The sequence below is a fragment of the Pelodiscus sinensis genome, chromosome 5, assembly GCF_049634645.1.
Source record: "Pelodiscus sinensis isolate JC-2024 chromosome 5, ASM4963464v1, whole genome shotgun sequence".
NCBI classification, from domain to species: Eukaryota; Metazoa; Chordata; order Testudines; family Trionychidae; genus Pelodiscus; species Pelodiscus sinensis.
In genome coordinates, this window is record NC_134715.1 from 131,374,544 (window position 1) to 131,399,458 (window position 24,915).

The following is a 24,915-nucleotide window of genomic DNA, read 5'->3' on the forward strand; positions in this document are numbered from 1 at the left end:
CAGACTTCCAGACCCAGCTCATCCTCGTCAGTGTCAGCGTGGGCTGAGGGACGTACAGGCTGCAGGCTCAGAGCCTTTCAGCTCCCATTGGCTGCTGTTTGCTGTTCCCAGCCAATGGCAGCTGAGAGACTCCGTGCCTGCAGCCTGCACGCCCCTCAGCCCGTGCTGCTTCCTGCAGCTCCCATTGGCTAATGGGCCCCTGCCCACTGGTCTGCTACCTTGGCTGCATGTAGCTCAGCCATACAATCTGCCCTGCCCGCCTGCCACTGCGATCCTTGTGGGGGCTGCCGGCATGGAGCCTCTCCGCTCCCATACTTCCCGCAGCTCAGGAAGAACCCATTCATAAGCTGACCCCCACTCTTCACAGCGGGATTTTGTTCCAAAAAAAGTCGTCTTATGAACGAGTATATACGGTAGTTCTCCAGAGGAAGTAACAATATAAAATGCCTTTCTGTTTTACAAAGGAACATCTTGTCTATGCTCTGTCTTTCAGACTTCATTTTATGGCCGATTCCGGCACTTCTTGGACATCATCGATCCCCGCACGCTCTTTGTTACTGAGGTAATGTTTTTACTTCTTGTAATCTCTGAAAATACTACTTATTTGATAGAGTTGATTTAAAAAAAGAAATATTTAAGTGTAAGTGTATCTACTGATATACCATTAGCATGGCTTTAAGGGACCAATTCTATCACACGCAAAGCATATTCAGTTTCTTTTTTACTTCAGTGACAATTGAAGATGGTTTCCGCTAGGGATGTGAAACACTAGTCAAATAGTCACACTCCCCTGCTTGCTACCTCTATCAGAAAGAGGCAGTAAGGAGGGGGGAAATATGGGGTGCTTCAAAGGGGCAGTGTCACATGGAGCCCATGGTCAGCTGCTTTGAAACAGTGTGTGCGGCCTGGGGCCAGCTGGGAGTGCTGAGCTACACTTGGCATTTCAAAGTGTCAGCGCCACATGGAGCTGCAGGTCGGCTGGGCTCCATGTGGGGCTGCTGCTTTGAAATGCTGCGAGGAGCACGGGGCTGGTGGGGGACTGCTTGAGTGCCTTGCTGATCTCATGCTCCCCGCAGCGCTTTTTCCTTTGAAGTGTAGCAAGAGCCCTGGGGTTGTTGCTACACTTCAAAGGCAGAGGCGCCCTTATTAATTAATCGAATAATCAATGCAATTTGCATCGACTATTCAATTAGTCAGTTAATCTATATTTAACAACCCTACTTTCCACCATTCAGGATGAGGCTGTAATTGCACAAACATCAGGAAATTGAGAGCCAGTTTCCACCGTATTTTCCGTTAAAGTAGAAGAGCTCACTATACACATCCTCGAGACCTCCCAGATATTCTTCAGCAAAAAGGAAAGGTGTTCCTAGTATTTTAATCCGGAAAACTCCCCCAAATAAAGTAACGGAAAAAGTTTCAAGCCTTCGCATGTCAAAGGAGCAGAAAAGGGAACAAATCCAAATTAAAAAATAAATAAAACCTGTTAGAGATCACTTTCAAGGTTGCTGTTGAAACCTAAAACTGTATTTGTACTCTGGAAAGTGACTCTTTACAAATGGCATCATGAAGTTCCTTGCTGATCATTTCTGTGCCTTTGGGCGACACTTAGTGTGACAGTCCCCCTTGTGCTTTCTGAAAAATGACTTATGAATATAAAACATGCATCACTCAAAGGGTGTGTCTAGACTACAGAGTTTTGTCGACAAAAGTGGACTTTTGTCGACAAAACTATACCTGCGTCTACACTACTGCTGAGTTCTGTCGACATAATGTCGACAGAACTCAGCAGTTTTGTCGACGCTGGTAAACCTCATTTTACGAGGCATAACGCCTTCTGTCGACAGAGTTTCTGTCGACAGAAGGTATTATTGCATGTAAACTGTCCTTTGCGTCTACACTACCATGTCGACAAAGCAGCTTGCTTTGTCGACAGAACTGAATGTAGAGTAGATGCTCTTTGTCGACAGAAGTTTTGTCGACAGTATCTGTCGACAAAACTTCTGTTGACAAAAGCCTGTAGTCTAGACGTACCCAAAGATGCATTAGACAAAATACCTCATGTAACCCATCAATTTTAATGTATAGTCTGCTGGATCTGTATATCCTGTTTGGAGAGGGTCCAGCGGAGGGCAACCAAAATGCTTAGGGTCCTGGAGCACCTGATCTACGAGGAGAGGCTGAGGGATTTGGGTTTATTTAGTCTGCAGAACAGAAGAGTGAGGGGGGATTTGAGAGCAGCTTTCAACTACCTGAAGGCAGGTTCCAAAGAGAATGGGGAGAGGCTGTTCTCAGTAGCGACGGATGGCAGAACAAGGAGCAATGGTCTCAAGTTACAGTGGGGGAGGTCTGGGTTGGATATTAGGAAAAATTATTTCCCTAGGAGGGTGTGGAAGCACTGGAATGTGTTCTCTAGGGAGGGGGTGGAATCTCCACCCCTAGAGGTTTTGAAGTCCTGGCTTGACAAAGCCCTGGCTGGGATGATTGAGTTGGGATTGGTCCTTCTTTTGGCAGGGGGCTGGATTCGATGACTCCTGAGGTCTCTTTCACTCTAGGATTCTATGATTCTATTTTGGTGCATGTATCATTCTTGTATGTAAAGTTAGAAATATGAAGTATGAGACTGTTCTATAGTTTTAAATGTGCTCTTGACTTGGTGATCAGCTTAACAACTTGTGAAGAACCTTGTTTGTCCCATAAGTCTCATAGACTCATAGACTTTAAGGTCAAAAGGGACCATTATGATCATCTAGTCCTGTGGTCCCCAACACGGTGCCCGTGGGCGCCATGGCGCCCGCGGGGGCATTTGTCTGCGCCCGCCAAGTGCTCAGGGCTGGCCTGGCCCTGGGCATGTGGCGCCGCGGATTGACCCCCCGCGGCGCATGGGGGGAGGGGGGGGAGAGAGTGCCAGCGCCGGCCCCGGGTGCGCAGCGCTTGGGGAAGTGGGGGGGAAGAGAGCGCCAGCCCCGGGCGTGCGGCGCTTGGGGGAGAGAGCATCAGCGCCGGCCCCGGGCGCGCGGCGCTTGAGAGAGAGCGCCAGCACCGGCCCCGGGAATGCGTCTATGGGGGGGGGGCCCCGCCCCCCCGGGCGCCCGGCGGGCGAACGGCTATGCCCCCTGGCGCCCAGCAACCCCAAATGGTCGGGGACCACTGATCTACTCTGACCCCTGCACAGTGCAGGCCACAGAATCTCACCCACCCCTCTTAGAATAATCCTCTCACCTGTATCTCAGATACTGAAGCCTTCAAATACTTTGAAGGCCCCAAGATGCAGAGAATCCTCCAGCTGTGATCTGCGCCCCATGCTACAGAGGAAGGTGAAAAACCTCCAGGATATCTGCCAATCTACCCTGGAGAAAAATTCCTTCCCGACCCCAAATATGGCGATCAGCTAAACCCTGAGCATGTGGGCAAGACTCACCAGCCAGACACCCAGAAAGTTCCCTATAGCAACTCCTATTATCCCTCCCTTGACCTATTTCCCACTGATAATGAATGGTCAATTAGTTACCAAGATCATGTTATCTCATCAAACCATCCTCTTATCATAGAATCATAGAACTGGAAGAGATCTCAGAAGGTCATCAAGTCCAGCCCCCTGCTCTAGGCAGGACCAATCCCATCTAAATCTCCATGTCTAAGCAGTGTTTGGTTCTAGAAAAGTCTAAGCAGTGTTTGGTCCTAGAAAAACATGTGACCGTACTGCCTGGTGCTGGGGTCCATCTTGTACCTGGTAAATTTCCACTCAAGGTGGAGATGTAAACAAAAGATTCTCGCCTTGGGGGAAAGTCTATTTAAGCAATGGGAAGCTATCAGTCCTTTGTCTTTAGCTCACCTGACATACCTCAAAGGGATACAAAGAGGGCGGGAGACCCAAATCAGAGTGAAAGTGTTTGTTTCTGGCTTGAAGATTATGCCTGAAATAAGAACAGCTTTTTAGAGTAAGAACTGCTTGCAATATGTGTTTTAGTGAATTAGAACTAGCTATGCCTTTTCTTTTCATTTAAATGTAGTAACTTACTTTGATTTGTCAGTTTTCACTTGCAACTGCTTAAATCCTACTGTTAGTAAACCCACTTTTGTTTACTATCAGGCCCAGTGTAAATTGGTACCTGGGGGGAACAACCATTGTGCATATCTCTCTGTCATTGATAAAGGGGATGAGCGTTCACTGTGTAAAATGTTTACACAAAGGAAGATGGATTTATGGAGGGTTTTTGGAGGGTTGGTTTCCTGGGTGTTGTGCCCTAGAACTGCATCCTCCCAAAGCTGAAGCGGTTTGGTGTCTGGATTGCTCTCCAGGGCGGCGTTTATCCCAAATCTGTGCCTTATCTGGCAGAGACCAGAGGATTTGGCTCAGCGGGACAGGGTGGTGGGGAGCGGTGTTCCAAGCTGTGCAGCAGGACAGCTTCACAAGTGATTGATCAGCCCTGCCCAGTCAGAGGCTCAGGGCTCTATGCAGGGAGCTGACTGGCAGGGCGGGGCTGATTGATCACCTGTGAAGTTGTGCTGTTGCACTGCTTAGAGGGAACACGGGTGGGGAGCCCCAGAAAGTAAGAAGGCAGGTATCAGTGACATGATCAGCACACCGGGGAACAATCCCAAGGGGGCTTCTGTGACAGCGCCCCATCACGCTTAGTCTACAGGTAAAATGTTTTTCTATTTTCTGACAGTTTCACAAATGCTGCCAGAATCTAAAGGTCAACCTGGTCTTTTCTGGTTTGTGCATTGATACCTGAAATAAAGAGTCTGCAATTGGAGGTCTGTTAACAATTCTGCTGATGCTACAAGAGCTAGAATTGTAGGGAGTGAGCGATTTCTATACAGCACAGTTGGCCTTGTGATGCTCGCTGGAGTCATAAAATGTAATAAAAAGGTATTATGCCATTAAAGCTAGAAGATTTAACTCTGAGTAAGCACAGGGCAGCACGCACTTCTTTTGAATAAGGTGTTGGCATTTTTACATAGTGACTTTCCTGATTATAACAGTGCCGTAACTTACCTGATTTGTGTGCATTTAATTTTGCATTGAAATTGACATGTACAGTTTTTGCATTTAATATTTCATACAGTTATTGATCTTAAAGAATATTTCCCCCCAAAAGATATATTTCAGTTGGTAAATCTTAAACAATGCTGCATACTTCTGTCTAGGGGAAGATACAATAGAGAATAGACACCTTTTTTGTGTGTGGCTAATACTGCCACGGTTGTAAATTTAATTTTAGTGCATGTTGCAGAACACCGACTGCTGAACTGTCTTAATGTCAGTGGCAATCGGGATCCAGTTCTCTGCACACAAACTGAAAACATGCCCTGCCAAGTTTTTAAAATGTCTCTTTTTTTCCTGAATCGATCAGATTCATTCGAAGACATACGGGTAAGATGTATTAGATTAGTTCTCTTTGGATTCCTGTCCAAGAGAACCGCAGAGAATAAAACTGCAATTCTGATGCCATAAAATAGATGTTTATAGCTTCACTTATAAAAACACAAGTTTGGATGAAATGTGAAATCCAGTTTTCAAAAGGCAGTGCCCTCGATGTGGAACACAGCTTGAAGAAATAACCTACTAGGAAGAGAGAGGTTTATAATTGCATGAGGATGCCTGTGAACCCTCAAACTGGCAAGAGAAAGCACGGTGAAAGAGATACTGTTACTAGTGAATTCAGTGGCTTTCTCTCACACATGAATTGGTATTTATTTAAAGACAACACAAGCATACAAGTGAAAATAGAAAAATTACTACATAATAAGGCTTGATTCTTAACATTAAACTCACTATTGATAAATGAAAAGTAATGCTCACTGGAGGGGAAAAAACATTTCCACTGTGCATTACTGTATTCCGTGCAAAATTCAAGTTGATAATGACTTTATCGAATTAGAGTGATGCAAATGTGAATCCATTTTTTATGAGATCAGAACTGGGCCCCAAGAAGTGCAGTAATTTTTTTTTCAATTGTGAAGCACAATTGTATAGTTTAATTTTCTTTATCAACCATAAGATGCAGATGTTCTTAGCAGGAACTTTTTCTTTCACCCCCATTAACAAAGAAAAAAGACTTTCAGTGGGAACCCAGTCTGTCCTCCCCATCATTGAGGTTTCTGCCTACCTCTTCAGAATTAGAGATGGGCTTGAACACTGAAGCAGCAAAGCTCTCTTTTAAAGCATTAACTTCTGTAACTCTAGGTAGTCTTGTTATCTCTGAAAATATACAGTTCTTCTTTGAATCACTCTATGGTCTTGGCCTCACTGACATCCTGTGGCAGTGAGTTCCACAGGATAAATATGCTCTGTATGAAAAAATATTTTATCATTTTTTAATTCATTGTCTTTCCTTTTAATGGAATGTCTCTTTGTTTTTGTATCATGAAACAGCACTAGCAGAAACTGTTACCTATATTTATTGTCTTGTCTTATTCTTCTCTTTTCTTAGATTTTCCATCCCAATCTATTTTTAAAATCTCTTCATTGGAGAGCTGTTCTAGGCCTCTAATCTTTCTCATCACCTATGTCTGAAACCTTTCTAATTCTGCAATATATTTTTTGAGATTGGGTTACCAGAACTGCAGACAATATGAGACCGCATCATGGATTTATACAATGGCATTAGAGTAGTCGCCGTATTATTCTCCATTTAATCCCATATAGATCTTAACACCTTTTGGGGATGTTTTGACCATAGCTATTCATTGAGCAGAGGTTGTCACTGACGTACACCATTACAGTCCTTTTCCAGAGTTGCTATGATTAATGTATAGTCCAATAGGGCATATGAGGAGATCAAATTTTTCCTTCTACTGTGCATTGTGTTGGGTCCGGGACTCCTTTGGGTCTGTCATCTGATGCGCTGAGACACTTATGAGCCTGTTAACTTTTTTCATGATTAAAATTAACCATTCATTACTTCTCTTGGTTTTCTGCCTTCTTACCAGCTTTAGTCTGTGATGATATTTGGCCTGTATCCCCATCCTATGATTACTTAGCTTTTTTAGGAGACTCTTATGAGGGACCTTGTCAAAGGCCTCTAGGACATTTAAATAAATTGTCAACTGATTTTCCTTTATCTACATTACTGACCGCTTCCAAGATTTCTAATAAGTCACCAAGACATTATTTCCCTCTGCAGAAGCCTTACTAGTTTAACCCTGTCAGCCATGCTGATCTCACAGGGACAGTCTAGCATGTTCCCAGAATACAATTTTTTTGGATGGAATTATGCTGAAGCTCCCATGAGTCCTCAGCAGCATGCTATGGGAACATCATTAACCCTTTTCTCTTGGCTAATCTCTTTCTTAGTAAAACCGATATTAATATCTAGGGTCATGTAAAGAACCCTTAAGCATGTGCATTCTGCTTTGTTTGTCTACACCGTCGCTGCACGATTTGTGTCTGACTCACTGCTCTGAAAGACTTAGTGTGTAAATAGAAAAAGCCGTTCTGTTCTGTGTTATACTCTAACCGGGGAATAACATCTAGAAATGGCTGGAAGAGTGAAAGATAAAACATGGCCATATGCAGCAAGCCCTTTCCTGCTGACAGATGGCTACATCTTTCAGGCCTGGGGCTCTTCTCAAGGAACAAATGGGTTGTTGTTTGTCTTGGAAGAGCCCAGTATCAGCGGAAAGAAATGGACAAATGAGCTTTCTAATGAGAACTGCAAAAATTGTTCCACAGCAATTTTAGCTGGATAGTTTCATTTCCTTTTCTAAACTGGTGTATGTTGCTAGGCACTTGCAGCGTCCCATCCCAGAGGTGGCTGTACTCTGATGTTCAGCAAAGTGATTCCTCTGTATGGGAAACCAAATGGAATTGCATCAGGGGTGAACTTGACTCCTAGTTTTGTAGAATCCATTGGTAAAGTCTGGGGAGAGCTTTGGGCTTGTTAGACTAAAAGGTGCTACGGAGATGGATACTATTGCAGCTTTAACATTTAGCATTGTAAAATTATGAGACTAAAGCTTACTCTGATGCAGGTTTTTCATACTAGTGTGCCTTGCATCTTTGAGGACCTCAAATATTAACTCAGCCTCACTGTGAGGTAGGTATTGGTATTAATTATATCCATATATTTTAGAAATATGCATCTGTTTGTCCAAAAACTCCTCCTAAACAGTAAGAACTAGTATCAAAGGGGTAGCCATGTTAGTATAAATCTGCATAAACAATGCAAAGTCCTGTGGCACCTTATAGACTAACTGATTTATTGGAGCATAAGCTTTCGTGGGCAAAGACCCACTTCGTCAGATGCGTTTAGTAAGAGCTAGGATGACCAAATTTGATGTGCAGCTTCCTCTTAGCCTAATTTAAAGCAAGGCCAGGGTTTGATTGTACGAAGAAAACAGGAAATGCCAGGAGTGGGACTGTTTTCCATAAAAAGGAGGGGGTAGAGAGAGGAGAGACATGATACTGAGAGTGGCCATTGGGGGACAGCGAGCATGCAGGGGAGAGCTATACTGTAGAGGGACCACTGGGGACAGCCGCACCATCAAGATAGTGGGAAAGCCTGGGGCTACACTACCTTGCCTGGCACCAGACCTGTTTCCGGAACCCCTACCAGCCCTCTGTTCTAAAGGATCCAGGTAATGCTGGGTAAGTCTTCTGGTGTTGATATGATTACAATTTAAAATGAGGGATGAATAGTGAGCACATGTGCTTTGCATGAGCAAACCAGTAGCAGAGCTGCGATTCATGTAACCACCACCAGGCGGATTTGAACCTGGGACTTCTGGAGCTGAGTATAAGGAGCCTCTACCCTCTGAGCTAAAAGCCAAGTTTCTCCCAGCCTATGCTGTAGAGGTCTCTTGGTCTTAACTGTTGCTGTGGTCTAGGTACCACTTGCATTGCTCAGTAACCACACTAGGGGTGTGGGTTACATTCAGTAGGCCAGGCTACCCTATCCAAAACCTCTTATTTTACATGCTTTCTTGCATCTATCACTCTGAGATCTAGACTTCAGCCCTTAGTTACATTGCATGTAAGCCTTAAAGACAGGGGAATTCTTATAATTTTCCCAGCAACTAATTTCAAACTTTCTTAATAAGCAGAAAACATTGTGCTGCTGAGGTCAGGCCCAGTTAATCTTGTAGTTGAGACTACGTGAAACCTCTTGGTGGGCGACAAGCCTGTTTTCAGAAAAGTGTGAGGTTAAAATGATTGGAATAATACTTTAAATTGCTCTGTAATTAAGCCCCATCAGAAGAAGCAATGGGGATTGGCAGATATTTTTATAAACCGAACTTATTCCATGTGACATTAACCTAGACAGACTGTTAACACACTGCAGGAGAGGCCTTTCATTTAAAAAGCTTATAATAAAGCCAAAGTTAAATAAGAATTAAGAGTCAAGTTGCATTCAGAAGCACTGTATTTTAACTGTCTAATCAAAGAAGATCTGTCCTTGCCTGCATCAGTATTAAGGGCCGAACCTTGCGTAATTTGGAGCACCCATAATTAGGTTTAAAGTAGAATCACAGTAAAATGTGTGCATTATTTCTTCTTACTCAACAGATCTACTGTCTGTTTTCAGTGTCATGACTGCGGGTTTTACACTGACAAAAAGTTTCTTGTTCCTGTCATTTTACTGGAGATTTAATACAGTGGAGTCACCTGGATTCTAGCCTGCTTTGCATATCATCTGCAGAATCACCAGCAATAATGATTTAGGATTTTTACCCGGGATTGCATAAGTGGCAGAAAGAGGCTCTGAAAATCCAGCTATGCTAGATTGAGTTTGTGGTGCTTGCAACTAGGAGGTACTCTTAGCAGATCAGATCTGAAATCCACTCTTGTGCAATGTGTCTGGTTAACCCACACGCCTAGGCTGTGTCCAGACTCAGGGGTTTTTTCGAAAAAAGTAGCCTTTTTTCGAAAAAACTTCACCTGCGTCCAGACTCAAGCCGCGTTCTTTCGAAATTAAATCGAAAGAATGCGGCTTTTCTTTCGACGGCGGTAAACCTCATTTCACGAGGAAGAACGCCTTCTTTCGAAAGTTCCTCTTTCGAAAGAAGGCGTTCTTGAATGTAAATAGGGCTTCTTCGAAAGAGAGCATCCAGACTCACTGGATGCTTTCTTTCGAAAAAGCAAGCCGCTTTTTCGAAAGTTACACGTGCAGTCTAGACGCGCTCTTTCGAAAGAGCCTCTTTCGAAAGAAGCCTGCAGTCTAGACATAGCCCTAGTGTCGTGCACTGTAGGGACGTTAAATGTAGATTAATCGGCTAATCGAATAGTCGATGCACTTTGCATGGACTGTTTGAATAGTTGATAAGGGCACCTTTGCCTTTCAAGTGTAGCAGCAGCCCCGGGGCTGTAGCTACACTTCAGAGGTGTAAGCGCTGCTCCTGCTGGCCCTGTGCTACCCAGAACGTTTCAAAGCGGCAGCACCACATGGAGCGCAGGATCAGCGAGGGAGTCCCCAGCTGACCCGGGACTCCACACGGCTCTGCTGCTTTAAAACACCGCATGCAGCCTGGACTCCAGCTGGCCCCGGGCTGCAGGTGGTGTTTCAGAGTGGCAGCGCCACATGGAGCCTGGGGTCTGGCCCTGGGCTCCACGCGGCGCTGCCACTTTGAAGCAGCCCTCCTTTCCCCCCACCCTTTGCTGCCTCTTTCCGATAGAGGCTGCAAGGGTGGTGGGGAGCGACTAGTCAACTAATGTGTCGACTCTCCGATAAACATTAGCTTCTCAGATAGTCGACTAGTTGTTCGTGTCTCTAGTTCGCTGTCCTATGTAGGGGCAGACTACGTACAGGGAGAGATAAGAACAAATGAGCTCTACAGCCTATGTTGAGTGCCTGCTTGCTTTACAGCTCAAGCTGTAGAAGCTCGTACACTAAGCTCCAGAGGCCCCAGGTTCAAGTCTGCCTGGTAGCGGTTCCGTCTGCACCTCCAAAGTCTCACTTAAACTCGGGGCTGTGTCTAGACTGGCAAGTTTTTCCACAAAATCATCTGATTTTGCGGAAAAACTTGCCAGCTGTCTACACTGGCTGCTTGAATTTCCGGAAAAGCACTGATGATCTCCTGTAAAATCATCAGTGCTTTTCCGGAAATACTATGCTGCTCCCGTTCGGGCAAAAGTCTTTTTCCGAAAGACTTTTGCGCAAAAGGGCCAGTGTAGACAGCATAGTACTGTTTTCTGCAAAAAAGCCCCGATGGCGAAAATGGCGATCAGGGCTTTTTTGCGGAAAACCGCGTCTAGATTGGCCACGGCCGCTTTTCCGCAAAAAGTGCTTTTGCGGAAAAGCATCCTGCCAATCTAGACGCGATTTTTCAAAAAATGCTTTTAACGGAAAACTTTTCCGTTAAAAGCATTTTTGGAAAATCATGCCAGTGTAGACGTAGCCAGGGATCGTGCTGTTCAATGGAACAAAAGTGGAGTGTGCTGATTCTCTTTTAAAAAACCCACAATAAACTCTGCTGTCAGGTACATCAGTGTCAATGTGGAGATGCTCCACTGACATATGAGTCCTTTCCAAAGGCATTGTTAGTCCTGATCCATTGCTAGGGCAGGAGAACTCTGCATCCCGGAGGGCTAAATCCCATTGCAAACTCTGATGGGCCTGAAAGGAGATGGCCAATGGGTGTCTTTATGTAATAATATGCAGCATGATGCAAATACTGAGCAGCTTTCAGAGGTGCTCGCCTCATAAAAGCTGAGAGAGGCTGTTGTGCCTCTGACAATTGAAATCTCTATGAGGGTTTTTTCAGGGTTTTAATCCTTTTCTGGTCCATTGACTTGCCACTAATTTAACGTGAGTGAATGATTTCTATAAAGTCAGTATGAAATTCAGTGAAGCAAACTTCTCTCTCTTTTTTAAGGTCAAAACCATTTCTTGCTCAGGAAGGGCAGGCAGGGAAAGAGGAAGTAGATGTTGCCTTATATTTTAAAACTGTACATACTTGGACCAAGGTTAAGACAGAAATAGGAGACTGACTTATTAAAAGTCTCTGGATTAGGATAGGAGACTGATTTATTAAAAGTCTCTGGATTAGGATAAAAGGGGCTAAAAAAAGGGTAATGTCATGGCAGGGGACTACTTACAGACCACTTAACCAGGAAAAAGAGACGGATGAAATTTTTTTAAAACAATTAACAAAGTCATCCAAAACACCAGACTCGGTGATGATGGGGGACTTCAACTAGCCAGACACCTGTAGGGAAAATAGCACAGCAGGGCAGAGATTATCCAACAAATCTTGGAATGTATTGGAGACAGTTTTTTAGTTCGGAAAGTGGAGAAAGCAACGAGGGGGGAATCTGTTCTAGATTTGATTTTGACAAATTGGGAGGAGCTGGTTGAGAATGTAAAAGTGGAAGGCAAGTTACGTGAAAGGGATTCTGAAATGGTCGTGCTCATAATTCTAAGGAACGGTAGCAGGGAAAATAGCACAATAAAGATAATGGATTTCAGGAAGGCAGGTAAGATCCCATGGAAAGCAAGTGAGGGGGAAAGCAGTTCAAGAGACATTGCAGCTTTTCAAAGAGACATTCTTAAAGGCACAAGAGAAAACTCTCCCACTGTGTATAAAAGATATGAAATAAGGGAAGAGACCATGCTGGCTTAACTAGGAGATCTTCAATGATCTGAAACTCAAAAAAGAGTCCCACAAAAAGTAGAAACTAGGTCAAACAACAAAGGTTGAATATAAATAAATAACATATTTAAGGCAAAATTCAAAAGGTCTAGGTACAAAATGAGATTAAACCACCAAGAGATATAAAGGGCAACAAGAAAACATTCTATAAATACATTAGAAGCAAGATGAAGACCAAGGACAGGGTAGTCTGGTACTTGGGGGAAGGGGATTTAATAACTAAAAATGTAGAAAAGGCAAAAGTGTTTAAATTATTTTTTTGTTTCAGTTTTCACCAAAAAGATTGGATTTCTAACATGGTGAATGCCAGAAAAAATGAGGGGCTAAAAAAAAAAAGGGGGGGAAGAACAAATTAAGAAACATCATCATGTCACCAAGGCCTAATGATCGCTGGTTTTGCACATCGTTCAGGCTTACTGATCCTTTCCGAACTGATATCACTTGCTCAAGATTGATCTCAGTACCTACTGCCCCTCGGAGGAAGCAGTAGTTTAAAAGTTACCCAGGTTAAAATTGTCTCCACCGCATGGCTCAGTCCAAGTTGACAAGCCAAAGAAAGTCAGTTTGCGTACGTGCAGCATGACTGGAGCTCTGTTGCAAACCGGAGTTTGCAGGCAGCCAAATAAGTGGATAGCTCTGGGTGCTATGCTGTGAGTTAATGTTCTCCACGGCTTTCTGAGAAGGTGTTCTGTGCTCGTCGGTTGCTCTTGGCCTCTGTTCTGCAGAAGCTTCGGCAGGTTTTGCTCTGAGAGCGCATGTGCTGGTGAAGAGCGGATATTTCGAAGTTGTCTAGAAGCTATGTGCATACTCAGATTTTACATTACTGACTTAGAAGTACTGTCAAGGAAAATAGCTTAAATTAAGTAGAGGGAAGAAGAAACATTCCTGTAAGCAGCAGCAGTCACCGCAAACCCCAGATGATACTCCCACAAACTTTTAGAAAAAAATGAAGCAGTACACAATAAACATTTAAAGCGACCCTCTAAACCAACAGACAGAACTGTAGCCCTTTTTTTTAGCTTTATGGAAATCCTGGTGCAATCTTTACTATAATGGTATCACCCACTTTAGAGTCAGTGGTACTGTTAATGTTGCAAGTTGCGTCAACTCTGTATTTCCTGGGTTTAGAAAGTTTAAAGAGCAAGTGCGTTCAACATTCTGGAAGTGTGTGAAAAAGTCTCAGAGGGGTATGTGTGTTAGTCTGTAACTTTAAAACAACTTAAAAAAAAGAGTAGTTCTGTGGCACCTTAGAGAATAACAAAAATATATGTCAAGGATTGCGAGCTTTTGTGGGCAAAACTTCAAAGTGGGTTTTGCTCATGAAAGCTCACAATCTTAAACCTATATTTTTGTTACTCTCTAAGGTGCCCCAGGACTATTTGGAAGCGTGTGAGGCGCTGCTGGTTAATTTTAACTCCGTATTAGCACAGTGTTGGGGCAGTTAATAATTTTGTATTAAAATAATCTCAACAGTTCTAAACCAAGTGCCTTTCATATTCTTAGTAGGATCACCATGTTTTACCTTTTGTTTCTTATGACATTCATAAGTTCCATTTAAGCCAGCTGTTATCTTTCACAGAACTTAGCAATTTTGTTGGGAGGCTCTTTCCTTTCCTGAAGCCTCATTTATGTTTTTGCCTGCTGAGCCCAAAGGAGAAATTTAAGGGACTGCAGGTTTAAAAGCAAAAATTGGGTTTTTTGTGTCTGTTTGTTGCTGTACTAAACAAGATGAGATCTAGCCAGCGTTGTTATAGTAACTACTAAGGTTTCCTGAAGAGAAGAGGGGAAAAAATAGAACACAGATCCATTCATTTATTTACTTCAGACTTTCATTCAAAGTTACATGCTGTTCTGTGTAGATGATTTGCAAGGCTCATGGTGTAGGTAATTTCAGTGGAAAACCCTACCTCCCCACCCCCACAAACCCAATACAGTACTAATAATGAGCAAGAGGAATTCTCCGCTTATTGAGCTAGCAAGAGTACTTTATTGTGGAGAGTTGTTGAGAAAATTGATTCTTTTCCCTAGATCCTTGCTTATTATTAATTTAGTTATCTGTAACTTTTCACATCTGGATTGCCATAGCAGAGTCTCCAGTTAATTCCATTTTAATATAAATTAAATACCTTCTTATCTTTTAAAAAAAAATTAAACTCATTCAGATAGGATAAACCTATAACATTACACAGGATATTGATACCATTCTTATACTTGCTCTTGTTTTGATACAACTTGTTGTAACTCCTAAGTGATGTGGTTTTATAGCTTTCCTGTCACTTCTAACCGCTTCCTATAAACGAAGGAATACTCTATAGAAGCATTGACAAGGATAAGGAAGACTGTGCCACCTAATTTTTTCCCATTAGGATGGTTATTCTGAGCACCAAAAAGGCTAAAGAACTAACTTTTCTTGTTGTTTATTTAAATGTGAAGAGTTCCATGCAGTCTTTTTTTTCTTTGTAAAAGTTGTGGGACCTGTGACAGACATGGACCACAGACCACATGACTCTCTTTACTTGAAAGCATTTCAGGTGCCCGTCATTGTTACATCTTGACTCCATTATGTGTGTGTCTCTATATAAAAAAGTGTTTCCTGTAGGACAACAGAGTGACATCATCACTGTGACGGGGTGAGGTCATAGACGACCCCTTGGGGGTGACTCCCGGGGTGTTGACAAGGCCACTGCCACCCTCCTTTTTGCTCTCTGGGGCTTCTCACCGCTCTGTCCTGCGGGGTCAGCTCCCTGGTCTCTCCCAGCCAAGGCACAGAGCTGAGTATTACAGCCCCCCGAGAAGCAGTACAGACACTGAATCTCTTCAGGTCCAAGGAAGATGCAGTTTTGGACCCAGCTTCCTGGGATACCATTCCCCAAATGGGATCAAATCCCCCAATGAATTATTTGGGGAAGCCCCCTTTAGCAATGAAGGCCTGCAAGGCCTCGGAGTGGGGGGGGGGGGGGGGGGAAGGAGGAGCAACAGCCCTTGGGCTGGTGGTGGCAGGGAGAGGAAAAAGGGCCCAGGCTGCGCGGGAGGAGGGAGGAAGAGAGGGTCAGGGCTGGCATGGCTGGGGAAAGGCCAAAGGGGCCAGGCTGGTGTGGGCGAGGAGGGAGAAAGGGCCCAGGCTGGCACAGGGGAGAGGAGGAGAAAGGGCCCGGGCTGATGCAGCTGGGAGGGGGGGGGGGGAGGAGAGAAGGGGCCCAGGCTGGTATCACTGCAGCCCAGGCCCCCCCCCCCCCGGTGCCTGGGGGGGAATCCGGGGTTGTCTACCCCCGCAAGAGGGGGGTTGGCGAGTGTAGCGAACCGGACCCTATTTTTTTCAGAGATCACTTCCTGTTAGGAAAGGGCCCAAACTTTCCTTCCCTCATTCACACCTCAAAGCTGCTAAGGCTCAGAGGGGTGGCTGTGTTAGTCTGTAACCCTAAAAATGAGTGTGTGTGTGTGTGGGGGGGGGGGGGGGGGGTCCTGTGGCGTCTTAGAAACTAATGTGTGTGTGTTTGTGTGTGTGTGTGTGTGTGTACACACACACACACACTGTCAGCATAATGAGCTTTCATGGGCAAACCCCACTTCTTCAGATGAGTTGTGAGAAGTTAAATCTTTGGATGGGCAATTCCAGGAGGGTTGTCTTAGTGTTTTTTTTAAATAACTTGTCTGTGTTCCTGTTATTTGTCTGTAGTTTTTCCCAGCCTGGCTACTCAAGTGACTCCTGCAAACGTCAAAGGCTGGCTTTTCCAGAGCTTGGGGCTTTATGATCCCAAGGACACTCAGTAGTTAAGCAGGGTCAGTTATTAGGGCTGTTCAAGGAACAGGTTGAGACGGGGTGAATCTGTGACAGGATTCTGAAGAAGTTGGGGTACCTGCCTAACACTGCGGGGGAGGAATGGTAAGCTCTACATACACAGCCCTGTGTTTTGTTTATTTTTTTGGTTGAAGCTCTTTGCCGTCTTCTGCTTGTTGGTGTTCCGACTGTTAAGCATAAGAAATACTTCGTTTTGGCCAAGCTGGTGGGTCACAATGGATATATACCACTGGTTTATAATTCCCACAGGGCAAAACCGCAGGTACCTAACCGAAGTGGAACCTGCCCAAGTAATCTTGGTGAGCACAGGAGTCTGCACTCCAGCTTCTAGTCTAAGAGTGGGAGAATCTGGTGACTCCAACCCACAAGAAGCAGCTTGTCACCTGAAGAGATGTACGCGGGCAGAGCCATACAGGGAACTCACCCCATAACCGTAACTGATCTCCACTGCAGCTCTTGAAGGGAAGAAGTTTGCATTTCTTTAAGGCTGTTTTAATTTTTCTTGTATTCCTTCTTTTTCCCATCTCCTTGAAATTAAGCCTCATTAGGTGTCTTTGCAAAGACGACTCACTTTTACGGCTGTGTTGAATCATGACTAACACACGTAAGCCAATGCAAAATGTCATATAGGGCCAGAAGTATGTGAATATACATGGAATTAGGGTAGCGTATGCAAAAATGGGCATTAATCCATCCACAGCACATTAGCTCTGTAGAACGCTGGGATTGCCACTTTTTCATTAATGCTTTTAAGTACTGAACGCTTGAAAGGCACTAGTCATTCATTTATTGCCAATTTCAGGTTGGCCTAACTGCTGGCATTTCCAAGAAAACAACAAAGTATGCTTTGATGTTTGCAACAAAAAGGGATTAATACTCTGCCAGCAATTAGCAGATAGTCTATAGAAGAACAAGTTTGGCTGTAATGATACTTTGCCTAATTTTTGGAAGGACTATCTTATTAATGTTGGTGAGCATCTATATTGCAATGGTAAGGGCTCTAAGTGCTAATGTAGATTATAATCAGATTTCATCATGTTAAAAAAATCTGTATGTACATAGCTTCCCTATCTTGACTTAACAGTTCTAACAGCTAGTGCAGAAATATTAAACTAAACAAGCCTGACAGTAACATTTGAAAACATCAGCGTTCCTGCAGGGAATCTCTCATCCAGGTAAATAATCTGGATTGTCTTTCTGTTTTAAATAAATGGGAAATATGTCTCTAGCCCCTTGGCATTTTCTGCAGCCTCACTGCAGGTTTGACAGGGCATTGGATAAGAAGTGCCCCCCGCTGAAACCAGCCTTTACAGCCTGACTTGTTCTTCTGCAGGTTTTAGACTAATTGAATGGAGATTACTTCCCCCTTTTTTATTACAAACATCAAAAGAATTGTGCGGTCTTAGTTCAGTGTGTAATTGCAAGATCACCCTCCCATTTTAAATATGATTATATACTCCGGAAACAATGGGACTTTGTGATTCATCAGTACATGAACGTTCACCTGTGATCATTTGAATGCGTGAGATTTTAAAAACTGCCTTTTAGTGTGGCATGAGAAAGTTGCTTATTTCTGTTTACATGTAAAATGGGTGGGATTTTCAAAAGTCCTTGGCTCCTGCCTAATTCTGGTCCCACTAACTTCAGTGGGAGTAGAATGATGCCAACACTGGTTCTGAAAATCCAGGCCAAATGTGGATGTGTGTATTGCCGTCATCATTACAGTGCCAGCATTTGCCGACAGTTACCACGTGTTGGTACCCGAGAAAGCATTGTTAAATCAGTTCTGAGGTATGTGAAAATATTGTTGTATCTCAGATGCATGGGGCCTGCTTCTGACCTCCTGTATGGTGGTGTGAAGCAGGATAGCTGCATTGATTTTGAAGAAGGTACATCCATTTTGAGATCAGAAACTGCATTGGCTTCAGTGGAGTTATCCTGCTCCACACTGATGTAGCTGAGATCAGAATCAAACATGCTGTTTAATAATTGTTGATTTTTTTTAAAGGTAACGTGTGTGTGTGTGTGTGTGTGTGTGTGTGTGTGTGTTCCTTTTAATAGTAGAGGTTCGAGTATCGAGGCTAGTGCCTCTTACTGCAGTTCATTAGCTTGAATTTATGCAGTAGTCCGACTCGTTCTGTATTTTTCAGTCCTGTAGGCAAATGGAGTTTTGACTTCAGTGGGTGTTCTGACGGTGTCTGGAGTTCAGGGTTTGGTGCCATGTATGAATCGATTCCTTATAAATGCACTCTCCATTGCATCTGAGTAGGTCATTTTGTCTTAAAAAAAAAAGTATTATGAATCCAGCTTCTTGCACAAGGTAGTAAATCAGTTTCATCACACTGACTAAGAAAGTTTCAACTGAACAGTACTCTGATGCCATTTGAGCCAGTGTAACTGCTGATGGGCAGATTTGAACTTGGGAACTCTATAGCTCAAGTTGTAGAGACTCCTACACTAAAGCCAGCTGGCTCTTAGCTCAGGCTGTAGAGCTCCCTTGATCTTATCTCTTGCTGCAAGCAGTCTAAATGCCACTCAATGGGACAGTGAACCACACTAGGTGTGTGGGTTACACCAGCATGATGTTACATACCTGTACAAACAAAGAGGAAGACAGTCCCTGGCTCTAGAAGTTGATAGTATAAATCAAATACAATATGCTATAATAATGTTTACTTTTTTCCTTGTATTCCTTTGGTATATATGGTCATGCCAATTCTCTTTCAGAATATGATCTGAGGAAGTGGGTCTGGCCCACGAAAGCTCATCACCTATTAAACCATCTTGTTAGTCTTTAAAGTGCTACATAGTTTTCCTTTTGTTTTATGCTCAATGTGTGTGCTTGGGCGGTCGGTGCAGCTAAGGCTTGGGAGGCAGGCTCCTAGACCTACCGACAGCCCCTCCCCCTCTGCTGAGGCCCCGCCCCCACCACCGGGAGGGAGAGGAGCAGCAGCTTGCCGAGCACACGCGTGCACCCCCACCACCACCGTGGGGAGGGGAAGAGCACGTGGCAGCATCCCCAGGAGCAGCGGGGAGGTAGGAGGCCAAGTGGCCTCCTTAGCCCCAGAGTAGCGGGAAGGGAGGTGTCTTTGCGGCCTGAGCTGGCCCACGCCTCCCTGTCCCTGGTAGCCGCAGGGAGGGAGGAGGTCACATGGCTTCAGCCTCCCAAGCCCCCGGAGCACTGGGGAGGGAGCAGCCCGAGCCGGCCCGGAGCACAGGGAGGGTGGGTGCTGGGGGCAGCAACACTCTGCCTTCAGTACACCTCTAGCAGGTGTTCTGGGGCTGGAGTATGTGAGTGGGGGGGGGCAGGCTGGCAGTTTGGGAGGCAGAGCCTTCCTTGCCTAAGCCACCGGATGTCCATGTGTGCGCGTGTTTATAAAAAGACACCCATCCCAAGGCCTGCATAGAGAAGTGTGTTTTATGACTTGCATATGGTCCTATAACCTAGATTCACAGCCTGAGGTCTAACAGTACAGAACCAATGTTGCTGATCATGCTTTATTGTTTTATGTCATTGCAGAGTCGTCTTAAAGAAGCTGTGCAGTTGCTGGAGGATTATAAACATGGGACTTTACCCCCAGGAGTCACCAACAAAGAGGTAACACATACGAGTAGCTGTTTACTGGATTCCTACATGTGCCTGGACAACTTTACTGAAGAAAACAAATGTCTGTAGCTAGTCCGTCAGTTTGGTCCTTTCCTGGCTTTGTACTGTCATGGCTACCCCCAGTTATCATCTGCTACTGATTTGTTTTTAGTGTTACTTTAAAAAAAAAAAAAAAAGTCCGTAATGATGGTAAAGTTGATGACAATCATGGTGCTGGGATCTGAGCTGGAATTAGTTGCAGTGCCAGTATTTGCTCCCTCTGGAAGGAACTGGATATTTTATACTAGCTATTCCATGTTCTTTTTGGCATTGGGTATCACAGCTTGATGCGTATCACGTTAATGCTCATAATTTGACAGAAATCATAGACATATAGGCCTGGAAAGGACCTTGAGAGGCCCTCTCGGCCTTCCCTCCTGTACCAAGGCAGGATCAAATGTACCCAGACCATCCCTGATGGGGGTTTGTTTTTTGTTTTTGAGGCATTAAAAAAATAAAGCTGAGGAAAAGTCCACTAAAGGTGGCTTAACCTATAAACATGTTGACTAAAAATGATTATTAAACGTGAGTATAACATTTAAAATTAAAGAATTGTGCGGATTAAGAATAACATTCAGCACCAGCACTACCCCAGCTCTCACAAAACGGGTGTTTTTCTAGTTCAAGATCCAAAACAATATGTTGCTTTCTTCATTAAGCTGAAGTCTCACACCAGGCAGGTCACCGTGTTCATGTACTGACTGCCAGACTCGTCTTTAAACACTTCCTTTTTCAGGGGTCACGTTGATTGTTGATATAGCCTCACTGAAATAAGTGCACTTACATTATATGTCTCCTCCAGCTATCATATCCTGTTTTAGGGTCTCACTGGGGCTTAGGTAAGAGATAGATGTCTGGACACTTAGGGTACGTCTAAACAGCAACGTTATTTCGGAATAACTAACATTAGTCCAAAATAACAAAGAGCATGTCTATACTGCAAGCCGTTATTTCGAAATAATGGCGAACTGGAGGACTTCTTACTCCAACTCCTGTAACCCTCATTTCACGAGGAGTAAGGGAAGTCCTTCGACTTCCTGTTGTATCAACAGTGCCAAAAGCCAAAGGAAGCTCTTTTGACTTCAGCTACTCATTGATGTAACTGAAGTTGCGTAGCTTAATTCAACTTTTGCCCTGCTGTGTAGACATGCCCTTAGAGTGAAGCAACAGTGTGCGTGGTTTCTTTGACAGGGTTACTGGCTAGGGGATGGGAGAAGCAGTAGACATGATCTATCTGTATTTTAGTAAGGCTTTTCACACAGTCCCACATGACATTCTTATAAGAAAACTAGTGGTGTGCGGCCTAAATGAAATTCTAGGTGGCAGGTGCAAAAGTGGTAGAAAGAGTAGAAATCAGTGACTTGCTGAAGACCTGCAGGATAAACTGTGAAACCTTTATTAGCAGTTCAAATGGTCCAGCAAAAACCTACTCTCCGGTTGTAGTACACTGGACATCTTGTTTTGAATGAACCGTTAAAGTAATATGCCACCTGACTTTCTGTAACGAGTATTAACATTGTCCCTGCCAATATTCAACACTGTCTTCGTTCCATTCAGTGACTATTGCCAGCGATTCTCTGGCTGCAGCCAAAGGCATAATAACTGTGTGTATTTTGTCTTTTTACATGTTCATTTTTCATGTACTGGCATTGTTTCACCAAGCAATGAAAACAGTCAGAAACTCTGTACCATCAAATGTTTTTTCAATACTTTTATCTCTTTGGCAGGGCTTTTAAAGAGAGATTTCTCCTCCTACATGGACTCCTGTAAACCTCATTTTTTGAGGAATAAGGGATCTTGCAAAAAGGGGGTTTTCCCCCCGACAAATAGCCCCGTCTACATGGAGCTTTTTAGGGGCAAAACCTCCTGCGCAAAAAGGATCGGCAGAAGATATGCAAATGAGAGCGCGATTTGCATATCTTCTGCGGATAAAAACGGCAGTGTAGATGCAGCCGAAGAACTGACACTAGAGTTGTAGATCTGTCTGTCCACTTAGAGGTGCCGGTGTTTGTGATCCTTGCTGACGGGGGAGAGAAATGTCCCAATGTCCCACCTTTCTCTGTGTACAGTAATTCCTCATTTAACACTGTCGATGAGTTTCTGAAAATGTTTGTGCTAAGCAAAAACGTGCTATGCGGGTCAATTTTCCCATTAAAAATAATAGAAAATGTGGGTGTTGCGTTTCAGGTGGTGGTGGCAAAGTCCATTTTTTGTTGGTGCTTGGTCATCAACATCAACATTAGATATCTAGCAACACAAGATAACTAGCAACACAAATCGCTGCGGTTTGTTAAAACACAAAGATAAACACGTGAGTGAGTGGAGGAGTGCTGTGACAACGTGTATTCATCCGCTCAGGCGTATTACCACAGTTTTCATCAACTTATACCACCGCATGAAGTAGTCTGCCACTTGATTATCTTCGTGTTATTTCGGGGATGGTCGTGTTATTCGAAAAAGTTCCCTAAAAAAAAAAATCATGCTATTGCGAAAACGTGTTAAGTGGGCATGTGTTAAATGAGTAATTACTGTACAGAGATACCTTTGTATTTTTGTATTACTGAGAGCTCTAGCAGATTTCTTTGTCCCACCTGAGTGCACCCGTCAGCTTTCTCCCAGTTCCTTATTGATTTATTTTCATTTGCATTCATTACAAGCTTCTGTACGGTGAGAGAGGGGTAACGTGTTACATGTAAAGGGCCCGATCCTGTAAGCCCTTTGTTTGCAGGTACCCCTGGCTTTTTGGAGGGCTGCAGGAGGGATCTGGCTTTTAGTATGGAACTCTGGTGCCTGGTGATATTTGAAAGGAGATAGATGAGACTGACACACACATGTGCCTTCGGAGCCAGTTTTCAGCAGAAGGTATAGACCATAACACATCCAATTCTAAACAGGGCAGCCAGTCCCAGACTTCTTCCTGGGGGGGCAGGCCTCCATTGGAATAAAGGCATTGTCGAAGAAAGACTTCTCTGAGGAAGAATGGCCGTCCCAAAAATATTGGGGGACTGCGTCACGCTGCTCGGTGCCCAGACACATCCTCCCACTGGAAAGCTTCACCACCTGCAGACGTTAAGATGTGGCTTGTGTCCTTTATTCCCCATCTCCTTTGCATCATTTGTCTAATTTGCAGAACTGCATCTGTGTCCTGTCTTTGCAAGAGTCCCTTTTCCAACCTGTCCACCCGGCCAGCACAGATTGGAAGAACAGATTGATGCTGGCATGTCAGGAGTGGTGAAAGTTGAAAGAAGCAGTATGTGATGTCTACCAGCTACACAGGAGAGGTTTGAAGACTCCTTGGGTGACAATACAGCCAGTTTCCCTTTTTCATTATTGCGCTCAGCGCTACACAAAAACACAGCGCAGGAAAAACAGGTGCCTGTCCCAAGGAACTTACCTTCTCATGCTGGCCGTGGACGATACTGCTCAGGCACAGGGTGCTGCTGTAGAAGTGCTTAATTAGGGCATGAGAGCTGGAAATGCTCTTTCACAAATTAAAGAACTGCCACATTCCTTCTACCCTCATGTTTGATGTAGGTCCAGAGAAGAGCAGCAAACATGATGAAAGGGCTAGAAAAACGTGACCTATCATGGAAGACTGAAAGAACTGGATTTATTTAGTCTGGAAAAGAGAAGACTGATAGGAGACATAACAGCATTCAGGTAGGTTGTAACAAGGACGAGGGAGAAAAATTGTTCTCCTTAACCTCTTGAGTTTAGGACAAGAAGCAATGGGCTTAAACTGCAGCAAGGGAGGTTTAGGTTGGACATTAGGAAAAACTTCCTACCTGTCAGGCTGGTTAAACACTGGAATAAATTGCACAGGGAGGTTGTGAAATCTCCATCACTGGAGATATTTAAGAGTAGGCTAGACAGACATCTATCAGGGATGGTCTAGATGGTGCTTGGTCCTGCCGTGAGGGCAGGGGACTGGACTCAATGACGTCTCGAGGTCCCTTCCAGTTCTAGCATTCTATGATTTTAGACTTTATCTTACTGAAATGGCCCAGGTCTTCCTCTTGGTGTGGTAAAACCTATCGAACTATAATGACAAACTAGTAGACTCACTTCCCCCCCAAACAACCTACTTACTAAGTTTAGCAAAACACGCCCATCCAACACACAGAGAAGGTCTGTTATTGAGCAGCACAATAAACCCAGGTCTCCAAAGTCCCAGGCTCGTGCCCTTAATGCTGAACCTTTTCCCTTGTAAAAGAAAGAGTCTGCACATGTGTCCGTGGAAACAGAGCTCTAGGTTGTGAGCTCTGGCTGCCCCAAACCAGAGAGAAGCTATTTTCTCTTGCCACAGAGGGCAATGTACGAGGCAGTGGGTTTCAAAGTGGAGATGCAAAAAGTCAGAGAAAAGGTAACCATGTAACCGCTGCAAATTGTAGCGGCTGCACACCCTGCGAGCTTCTTTCTACTTTAGAGCCTGTAGAGGGGATGGCAGCCCCTGCCAGCCTCACTCCCGGGGAGCCAGTGTGTAACCTGGAGGGAGGGCCCTGGATTTGGGTTCCACAGGGCTGGAGCAGCGCCCTGCCCGGAGCAGGCCCCAACGGTTAACCAGAACCGATAAGCATCACCAGTTTAGGATGCTGCTTACCGGTTAGCCGGTGAACCTTTCACATCCCTGGTTCAAACTAAAGCACAGCGGATTTTGATTAAATCTTAGGAACAACTTCCTTCCTGTAAGAACAGGAAGACAGTGGAACAGATGCCCAGGGAGGTGGTGGAAGCTCCTTCACGGAAGGTTTTCAAGAGGAGGCTGGTGAGCCATCTGTCTTGGATGGGTTAGACACAACAAATTCTGCACCTCGGCAGGGGGTTAGACTACATGACCTTTGCAGTGCCTTCTGACTCTATGGCTCTATGATTG

General features: G+C 44.4%; 1 protein-coding gene across 2 annotated transcripts in view; it reads left to right on the plus strand.

Annotated features, from left to right (window-relative positions):
• Window positions 1–24,915, plus strand: part of SFXN5 (sideroflexin 5) — a 202,505-nt gene that overhangs the window by 27,435 nt on the left and 150,155 nt on the right. The window contains exons 2-3 of one of the 2 annotated variants that reach the window (XM_075931041.1): window positions 494–562; window positions 19,917–19,994. In XM_075931041.1, the coding sequence (XP_075787156.1) occupies window positions 494–562; window positions 19,917–19,994 (147 nt within the window). The remainder of the gene's footprint in view (window positions 1–493; window positions 563–19,916; window positions 19,995–24,915) is intronic. The other variant, XM_075931042.1, reaches the window with a different exon arrangement.